This window comes from Etheostoma spectabile, chromosome 4 (assembly GCF_008692095.1).
Source record: "Etheostoma spectabile isolate EspeVRDwgs_2016 chromosome 4, UIUC_Espe_1.0, whole genome shotgun sequence".
NCBI classification, from domain to species: Eukaryota; Metazoa; Chordata; class Actinopteri; order Perciformes; family Percidae; genus Etheostoma; species Etheostoma spectabile.
This window is the reverse complement of record NC_045736.1, coordinates 27,079,910-27,089,421: the sequence shown is the minus strand read 5'-3', so window position 1 is coordinate 27,089,421 and position 9,512 is coordinate 27,079,910. Positions and strand designations below refer to the sequence as shown.

General features: G+C 44.2%; 1 protein-coding gene across 3 annotated transcripts in view; it reads left to right on the top strand.

Moving 5' to 3' along the window:
* myh7ba (myosin, heavy chain 7B, cardiac muscle, beta a) overlaps positions 1–9,512 on the top strand; it is a 14,765-nt gene extending 5,253 nt beyond the window's left edge. For 2 of the 3 annotated variants that reach the window (XM_032512822.1, XM_032512823.1), the window contains 28 exons: positions 1–158; positions 254–386; positions 477–553; positions 931–1,018; positions 1,101–1,218; positions 1,311–1,434; positions 1,608–1,744; positions 3,476–3,731; positions 3,828–4,070; positions 4,239–4,415; positions 4,501–4,646; positions 4,728–4,818; positions 4,897–5,286; positions 5,379–5,505; positions 5,593–5,711; positions 5,837–6,033; positions 6,124–6,307; positions 6,419–6,584; positions 6,703–6,827; positions 6,938–7,053; positions 7,171–7,363; positions 7,478–7,681; positions 8,028–8,153; positions 8,271–8,441; positions 8,563–8,667; positions 8,757–8,852; positions 9,021–9,155; positions 9,401–9,512. The exon at positions 1–158 is cut by the window's left edge and continues 22 nt beyond it. In XM_032512822.1, the coding sequence (XP_032368713.1) occupies positions 1–158; positions 254–386; positions 477–553; positions 931–1,018; positions 1,101–1,218; positions 1,311–1,434; positions 1,608–1,744; positions 3,476–3,731; positions 3,828–4,070; positions 4,239–4,415; positions 4,501–4,646; positions 4,728–4,818; positions 4,897–5,286; positions 5,379–5,505; positions 5,593–5,711; positions 5,837–6,033; positions 6,124–6,307; positions 6,419–6,584; positions 6,703–6,827; positions 6,938–7,053; positions 7,171–7,363; positions 7,478–7,681; positions 8,028–8,153; positions 8,271–8,441; positions 8,563–8,667; positions 8,757–8,852; positions 9,021–9,155; positions 9,401–9,412 (4,214 nt within the window). In that variant the 3' untranslated portion in view covers positions 9,413–9,512. Of the gene's footprint in view, positions 159–253; positions 387–476; positions 554–930; positions 1,019–1,100; positions 1,219–1,310; positions 1,435–1,607; positions 1,745–3,475; positions 3,732–3,827; positions 4,071–4,238; positions 4,416–4,500; positions 4,647–4,727; positions 4,819–4,896; positions 5,287–5,378; positions 5,506–5,592; positions 5,712–5,836; positions 6,034–6,123; positions 6,308–6,418; positions 6,585–6,702; positions 6,828–6,937; positions 7,054–7,095; positions 7,364–7,477; positions 7,682–8,027; positions 8,154–8,270; positions 8,442–8,562; positions 8,668–8,756; positions 8,853–9,020; positions 9,156–9,400 lie in introns of those variants that run through there. The other variant, XM_032512824.1, reaches the window with a different exon arrangement.

The following is a 9,512-nucleotide window of genomic DNA, read 5'->3' as shown; positions in this document are numbered from 1 at the left end:
TTGAAGAGGAGTGCATGTTCCCAAAGGCCTCAGACAGCAGCTTCAAAGCCAAGATGTATGATAATCACATTGGCAAATCGCCTAATTTCCAGAAGCCACGGCCGGACAAGAAGCGCAAGTACGAGGCCCATTTTGAGCTGGTGCACTATGCCGGAGTGGTAAGTTTGTTCTCGTTAAAGCCCTGAGACAGTCTTACAACATTAATTCTTACATACAGAATTCAATAATATGGATGTTCCTGCTTCTTTTACAGGTACCATATACCATTATTGGCTGGCTAGACAAAAATAAAGACCCACTGAATGAGACGGTGGTGGTGTGTTTCCGGAAGTCCTCTAACAAACTGCTAGCTTCTCTGTACGAGAATTATGTCGGCTCAGACTCAGGTACAGTAAACGGGATGCTGACAGAAGACTATAGCATAGAGAGGACACCTTAAGGAGTTTAAATTAATCGCTGTGCTTTTTACCTCGCAGTATCTGACCACAAGACTGGTAGCAAAGAAAAGAGAAAGAAGGCAGCCTCTTTCCAGACTGTTTCTCAGCTTCACAAGGTGAGACTGACACCACAGAATAAAATGGTCTAAACTGATGCAGGTGAATGCAGACAGAGGTTATTCCAGATCAGTTACCTTTTTTTGTGTGGCACGAGAAAAGGTGGGCATCGTTGGACAAATGGGACGGAGACAGTTAAGACTTGCAGTGATGTTTAGGGCAATGATCACATGAACATCACTTTAAGTCTGTGCTGGCTCTTTTCTCCTTAACATCAATAATTTCACATGTGAGGAACACAAAGTTCCGCAAAAAAAAAACATTTTACATGGAGATAATGTTATTTATCTTATTATTTATCTACAAGTGTTGTTTAAATTGTAGATTCAAGGTATTACCATTTAACATGATTTGTGGTGTTTCTCCTTTACTACAGGAAAACCTGAATAAGCTGATGACGAACCTCCGCAGCACCCAGCCTCACTTTGTTCGCTGCATCATCCCTAATGAGACTAAGACTCCAGGTAACAAATTGCACAATCACCGCATATAATCAGCAGCTAAACAAACCGGACTAGGCTCATGTTTGAAACTTGTTCTGCACAGGGATCATGGAAGCATTCATAGTGCTGCACCAGCTGCGCTGCAACGGTGTGCTGGAAGGCATCAGGATCTGCAGAAAAGGCTTTCCCAACCGCATCGTCTATGCTGAATTCAAACAGCGGTACAGATTTCAGATCACTTTTGAATATCATGGCATGGTAATAAGTCACAGTGATAATCTGTCTGACAACACTCTTATTTTCATCCATTCAGCTACCGCATCCTACACCCCAGTGCCATCCCAAATCATACGTTTATGGACAGCAGGAAAGCTACAGAGAACCTGCTGGCCTCCCTGGATATCGACCACAACCAGTATAGATTTGGACACACAAAGGTAGGAGGTAGCAGCTTGTGTAAAGCAGAGCTGTGAGTGGCAAAATAATCAGCGCAAAAAAACTAATACAATTTTAAAATTATTTTTATTCAATTAATTAAAAGTTGGATGGTATTTTTCTAAATGAGCATGTGATAATAAATCTAATCTCCCGCCATTTTGGCTTCATGTAGGTGTTCTTCAAGGCGGGCCTGCTGGGTCACCTCGAAGAACTGAGAGATGAGCGTCTGGCCAAAATCCTGACGTTGCTGCAGGCAGCTGCTCGTGGCAAACTCATGAGGAATGAGCGGAATAAGTTCACGAGAATGAAGTAAGAAAACCAATGACTTTTGTTGACAAAATCACTTCTTTTTTTATATACCTGAATGAATATAAAATGCATTCATACGTATAGGAAAGCATTTGAGCCTAACATCTCACAGGAAGGTGAAGACATGAGTGCAGAAAAACACTCCCTCAACAGTTGCTTTTCTGAACAGGTTCAATAGCAACACAATCAGCAGCAAGCCTTTCAGCTTGTGATATACTATACCTTGGTGTTCACTCCCCTGCTCTAGTATGTGTGGCATGCAAGGGCAGCGTTATCAGCGTGTGTGAGGCGTGTGCTTGCCCTTGTATGGTTACCAGGCATGTGTGTGGCCCTACTGTTAATAAGGGGCCACATCCCTCTCTCTCTCTCTCTCTCTCTCTCTCACACACACACACACACAACACACACACACACACACACACACACACTCACACACACACACACCCACGTTGCGGGTCCCTGGCAATTCTCTACATCTACTCTCTCTAAATTAAACAATGCTGACGGTGTCCTCAGAGCCAGGTGGCGACATGTGTCAAGTGGCAGCTGCTCAGGCCCTCCCTAAAAATACAACCCCCGGCCCCCTCCCTGGATGCCCGATGGCCCCTGGCCCCTTTTGTCCTCAGCGCCTGTACTTCTAAGTGTGTGCATTGATGGGATATGTGGCGGGTGACAGAGGATTAAAGCTGCCTGTTGGACAGAAGGCTTAAGTTTCTAAATAAACACAGACACTCACCTTTGAGAGGCACCCGGCATGGAGTCACGTCAAAAATGCAATCAGTTCCCCCACCCTCACCTCCCACCCCAGCGTGTGCACACTCACTCAAACTCACCCTCTAAACACTGAAAGAGCGTCCTTGACCAGTCGGCTCTGGGTCCATATTTAGGGTTGCGAGACGCCATTCTAATGAGACTAAATCAATCTGGTAACCCTGTTTGGTCACAGTCATGAAACATCAAAAGCAGCATTAGGTGTATGATTTCATTTTCCCCCTGTGTGTGATTAGATACAAGACAGTGAATAGCAGCAGGATTAGTGCCAAAATAAGTAACTAAATAAATACACGGGGAACTCCAGGATAAAGCTTTTTGACCTTCTTCTCTTAACTTGATGTGGCATTCACTTCTATTCACTTCTACAACAGTGGTTCCCTACAGAGCTTTGTCAGATGAACTCATGTATTTTATCAATATCACCACGAGTCATATTCCTAATTTGTGCATTTGTATATAGTTATTTTAACATTATTATAAAAGTGGATAATGTTACGATTTTCATACAATGGAACTCTTAATGTTTAGCTTCAATCAAGTTTGCATTTGTACTACTAGTGGCAGAAGCTACATGTTTAACCATTTTTCAACTCTTAGCTAACTATTTACACCACTCAGTACTTCATTAACTACTCCAACCACTGTTTCATATATTTCATATTTCATATATATCACTAATGATAACGAGTTCAGTCATTATATGTTATTTTTCTATCTATTTTAATTGTTTTATAGCTATTTTCAAACATTTTCCACTTGTTTTAGTCAACCATTTAGACCTTTCTGATTTTAGACCATTATTTGACAGCTTGAGCTATTTCAAAATATTTCCACGTACCCCCGGCAGTATACCTGATTGGGAATTATTGGTCTCTGTGCCATTTTAGATTTGTTTTTAAAAAAAGAAAAATTTTAGAGGTACACTTATCCCTCCTTTTTATTTAATCTTGTTTTTAGGGCGGCTCTGATGATCATCCAGTGGAACATCCGAGCCTTCAATGCTGTCAAACACTGGCCCTGGATGAAGCTCTTCTTCAAAATCAAGCCTCTACTGAAAAGCGCTGCCACTGAGAAAGAGCTGGTGTCTCTGAAGGAGGAGATGGCCAAGTTGAAGGAGGCTCTGGAGAAATCTGAGGTCAAGCGCAAAGAGCTGGAGGAGAGGCAAGTCAGCCTGGTCCTGGAGAAGAACGATATCTCTCTACAGCTGCAGGCAGTACGTAGCATTCCTCAAGAATTCACACATTTAGCTTTTGGAAAGACAGATAGTTCAGTGGGAATGCACTGAACACATACTCTTTCTTCCCTGTAGGAGCAAGACAATCTTGCAGATGCCGAGGACCGCTGTGAGCTGCTCATCAAAACTAAGATCCAGCTGGAGGCCAAAGTGAAAGAAATCATGGAGAGGCTGGAGGACGAGGAGGAGATGAGCTCTACTTTGCTCGCCAAGAAGCGCAAGCTGGAGGACGAGTGTGCTGAGCTGAAGAGAGACATTGACGATCTGGAGATCACACTAGCTAAAGTGGAAAAGGAGAAATATGCAACTGAGAACAAGGTAAGGATATTTGAAATGGAGTGAGTTGCCTCCAGAGTGAGTTAAGAGGGCACAGAAAGATCCACAGCAAATTTAGCAGATTGAATATGTACAGGGAAATAAAAAATAAACATGTTTTTGATTTCTCATTTTATAGTGATAAATAAATTTCCTTCTTCCGGCTCACAGGTGAAGAACCTGATTGAGGAAATGTCAGTTCTTGATGAAACCATAACGCAGTTGACCAAAGAAAAGAAGGCTCTTCAGGAGGCTCACCAGCAGACTCTGGATGACCTGCAGGCAGAGGAAGACAAAGTCAACACTCTGACCAAAGCCAAGGCAAAGCTGGAGCAACAAGTAGATGATGTAAGTGTATTTATCGCCTGAATAAAAGCAGAGGTGGTCACATATATAAAATGTAACATTTTTCAAACTTCCTATTGTGAACCAGCTGGAGGGTTCACTGGAGCAGGAGAAGAAGCTGCGTATGGACCTGGAACGGGTCAAACGTAAGCTGGAGGGGGATCTGAAACTCTCCCTGGAGTCGGTTATGGACTTGGAGAACGACAAACAGCAAATTCAAGAGAATCTGAAGAAGTGAGTTTTCATTTAATTGCAGTGAAATATGATCTTGCTATTGGGAAGTAATGATAATAATTGCCAAATATTTTCTACCAGGAAAGACTTTGAAATGAATGGGCTGAGCACAAGAATTGAAGACGAGCAAGCCTTGGTCAATCAGCTCCAGAAGAAGATAAAGGAGCTACAGGTGGGAGCTGGTCTCAACTTCTAATAGAGCAGTTATGACATCATTTTGACAACATAACTGACCGCTGCTTTCCTCCAGGCTCGTACAGAGGAGTTGGAGGAGGAATTGGAGGCCGAACGGGCTTGCAGGGCCAAAGTGGAGAAGCAGCGTGGTGATGTGGCTCGTGAGCTCGAAGAGCTGAGCGAGCGCCTGGAGGAGGCTGGTGGGGCCACCTCAGCCCAGATCGAGTTCAACAAGAAGAGAGAGGCAGATTTTCTGAAGATGCGGCGAGACCTGGAGGAAGCCATGATGCACCACGAGGCCACAACGGCAACCTTGCGGAAGAAGCATGCTGACAGCATTGCAGAGTTGAGCGAGCAGATCGACAGCCTGCAGCGAGTCAAGCATAAGCTGGAGAAGGAGAGGAGCGAGGCCAAGATGGAAGCTGATGATTTGGCCTGTACTGTGGAGCAGCTCTCCAAGGGCAAGGTAGATAGAAATAAGAGGATAAACACACAGAAAGGTTTAAAGTACTAGATTAATCCCTTATAAAAACTAAAATTTCCATCTTTTGTCTACAGACCACTTCAGAGAAGATGTGTCGCCTGTATGAAGACCAAATGAATGAGGCTAAAGCCAAGGTTGAAGAGCTCCAGAGGCAGCTCAACGACACCAACACCCAAAGGGCCCGTGCTCAGACTGAGAGTGGTAAGGCGCTTTTATTTTATCACAAATCAAACAAACAGATTTTACAGACCTGTTAGTAACACAGGTACCTTTTTCTCCTCCATGTAGCCGAGGTGAGCAGGATGCTTGAAGAGCGGGAGTCCATGGTCTCCCAGCTGCAGCGTGCCAAGAACTCAGTCAGCCAGAATGTTGAGGAGATCAAGAAACAGCTGGAGGAGGAGAATAAGGTCAGCTCCATATCACCACATCAGTTAGTGGTGGTACTTTACAAAACTAGTAGCTACCTCTGCAGAAATTTAGAGTTCCTCCACTTCAACTAACTGCTCTGTGCCATCATGATTGGTCTCTTAAGGCAAAGAATGCCCTGGCCCATGCGCTGCAGTCATGTCGACACGATTGTGATCTTCTGAGAGAGCAGTACGACGAGGAACAGGAAGCAAAGGCTGAATTACAGAGAGGTCTGTCCAAGGCCAATGCTGAGGTGGCTCAGTGGAGGACCAAGTATGAAACTGACGCCATCCAGAGGACTGAGGAGCTGGAGGAAGCCAAGTGAGTGAGATGTGTTTTCAACTCACGAAATTCAATGTTACACAATAATCATTTGACAGAAGAGTGCCAAATGTGTTTGCCTCTCATTAGGAAGAAGCTGGTGACACGTCTGCAGAACGCTGAAGAGACGGTGGAGGCTTCCAATGCCAAGTGCTCCTCCTTGGAAAAGACTAAACATCGGCTCCAGACAGAGATCGAGGACCTGACCATTGACCTGGAGCGCGCCAATGCTGCAGCAGCTGCTCTTGACAAGAAGCAACGCAACTTTGACAAGGTATGAGCTGATGGAAGCTATTACAGAGGATGGCTTTTGCTGTCCTCAACGGAAATCACCTTGAATAGTCAATTTAATAATAGTCAAGTTTATGTGTCTTGTGTTCTCCAGGTGCTGGTTGAGTGGAAACAGAAGTATGAAGAATGCCAGTCAGAGCTGGAGACCTCTCAAAAAGAGTCTCGCGGCCTGAGCACAGAGCTCTTCAAACTGAAGAACTGCTACGAAGAGACCCTGGATCATCTCGAGACCTTCAAGAAGGAGACCAAGAACCTCCAAGGTCATTGTTTTTTACAACATGAATACCCGGTTTGAAGGTTGCATACTGTAAAACCGATTAGAAGTTTACTTAGACGTTTTACAAAATATAAACTATATTTCTATCTTTACTCCCCTAGAGGAGATTACTGACCTGTCAGATCAAATCAGTCAGGGAGTGAAGACCATCCATGAGCTGGAGAAAATGAAAAAGGGTCTGGACATGGAGAAATCTGAGCTTCAAGCTGCCCTAGAGGAAGCTGAAGTAAGCAGTTTGCTGCGTTCTCTCATTTCTTTCTTCTTGGGTTCTGGGATATTTTTTGACAGAGGTTACCCACTAAATATCTTCAAGCATTAAGTATCTGTCTGTCTCAGGGCACTCTGGAGCATGAAGAAAGCAAAACTCTGCGCATCCAGCTGGAGCTCAACCAGATCAAGGCTGACGTTGACAGGAAACTGGCAGAGAAGGATGAGGAAATTGACAGCCTTCGGTGAGATTCGTTGATTAATCTTTTTGTCCTTCTTTATGGCAAATTTGAGTCTATTCCATCGACCAGTCCATACAAACTGGGCCTCCTTAATTTTTCTCTACATCTTTCAACTTCTAGCCGTAACCACCAGAGAACACTGGAGTCCATGCAGACCACCTTAGATGCTGAGGCCAAGTCTCGCAACGAGGCAGTGCGCCTGAAGAAGAAGATGGAGGGGGACCTGAATGAGATGGAGGTGCAGCTGAACCATGCCAACAGGCAGGCTTCAGAGTCCCACAAACTCCTGAGAAACCTGCAGGTTCAGATCAAGGTGAGTCCACCTAGCAGCCGGTTGATGAACTTACCTAATGTGCCTGATTCATTAGTACATGGAATAAATTCCATCCTTCTTAATATTTTGCTTGTACATGATCTGTGACTCCAGGACATTCAGTTGGAGCTGGATGCGACTATTCATAATAATGAGGATCTGAAGGAGCAGGTGACGGTGACAGAGCGTCGCAACAACCTGCTGGCTGCTGAGGTAGAGGAGCTAAGGGCTCTGCTGGAACAGAATGACCGTGCACGCAAGCTAGCTGAACATGAGCTGCTTGAGGCCACGGAGAGAGTCAACCTGTTGCACTCTCAGGTAGGAAGAAGCATTTAAAACCACCCTGCAGTGCAATGATGAAAGATTACGACTTCACTTTATATAAATATATTGGCTTATCAAAGGATGGTCATTTACTTTCAGTAGATGGACATGAATAGGATACTTTTGTTTTACAAGCTTGCTAGTCTTTGTGGTTGTTGAAAATAGCTGCAAAAGCAAGCATTTCTGGCCTATTTGTTACTCTTTGGTTCAGTTGCTATGATTACCTAATCCCAGCTAGTGGTTACCAGTTTTAGAAATAAAAGAAATCAAATTGAAAACAAGATAAAATGACATATTAAAAATCCTGAGATGATTCTTGAAACTGACTCTTTTGCGGCAGAACACTGGAATGATCAACCACAAGAAGAAGCTGGAGAATGATCTGTCCACACTGTCAAATGAAGTAGATGATGCTGTGCAGGAGTGCCGCAATGCAGAGGAGAAGGCCAAAAAGGCCATCACTGATGTAAGTTCTGGAATAAACAAAATATAAAGTGCATGATATAAGACATTTACAGTACAGAATAACTCAGCAGGGGTTTACTCAATGCCCATTTAACAATGATCCTCTGAATTCTTGTAGGCAGCTATGATGGCAGAGGAGCTGAAGAAGGAGCAGGACACTAGCGCCCATCTGGAGAGGATGAAGAAGAACATGGAGCAGACCATAAAGGATCTGCAGATGCGTCTGGACGAAGCAGAGCAGATCGCCCTCAAGGGTGGAAAGAAGCAGGTCCAGAAGCTGGAGGCCAAGGTGAGAGATGAGCTCAGTTAAATCATTATGTAGTCACTGTCCTACCTTATCATTGTTGTAATGGGTTGTGAGTTTTGTTTGTGATCTGAGTGGACTGGTCATTTTCTGGTCTTGCCTGTAGGTCAAAGAACTGCAGAATGAAATTGAATCTGAGCAAAAGAAGAGCCAAGAGTATCAGAAGGTAGTACGCAAGTATGAGAGGAGAATCAAAGAGCTCTCCTACCAGGTAAACAACAAGTGTGTTTGCACATAGAGCATGCTGGGGTGTAAAATATAAATGCATATTTTTAGGAGCTCCCTGTGTTGTCTGTGCAGGGTGAGGAAGACAAGAAGAACCTGGTCCGCCTGCAGGACCTCATCGACAAACTGCAGACCAAGGTGAAGAGTTACAAGAGACAGGCTGAAGAAGCGGTGAGTCCACTATCAGCAGTTTAGCATTATTGTAGTGTCAGTGATAAATTATTATCTTCACCACATCATTAGCCATAGCTGGAGCGGCTTGAATAGAGAAGAATATAACTGAAAAGCCTGCAGTTCACTGTACGCTAAATAGGTTTCTTGGTTTCCTCCCGTCTGCAGGAGGAGCAGGCAAACACCAACCTCTCTAAGTATAGGAAGCTCCAGCACGAGCTCGATGATGCAGAGGAGAGGGCTGATACGGCTGAATCGCAGGTCAACAAGCTCCGGGTCCGCACCCGGGACCAGGGTAGCAAGGTTAGTTAACTAAATACATTTCATATTACAGTATGCTGCTGAATTGTGTGACCTTTAGAAGTATTTATTAAAATTAGCCAGCGGGCTTCATAACAAGAGGGTTAATCTGAGAAGAGACTGAATGTTTTCCTCGGTTGAAGATGACCTCACATAGCCCTCTTATATGATCTCTAGTGTGGTCACAAGTAACTCTGTAACACTGTGTATGTGGTTGCTAATAAACATCCCTGTCTTGTGTATTTCAGCATGCTGACTGACGTGAGGCTGAACGCTGTGGCCAAACATATCACAGCCAGCCAGCTGCAACAGCTGTGCTCAACTGTGACGACACACCCAAATAAAGACTTAAAATATTTA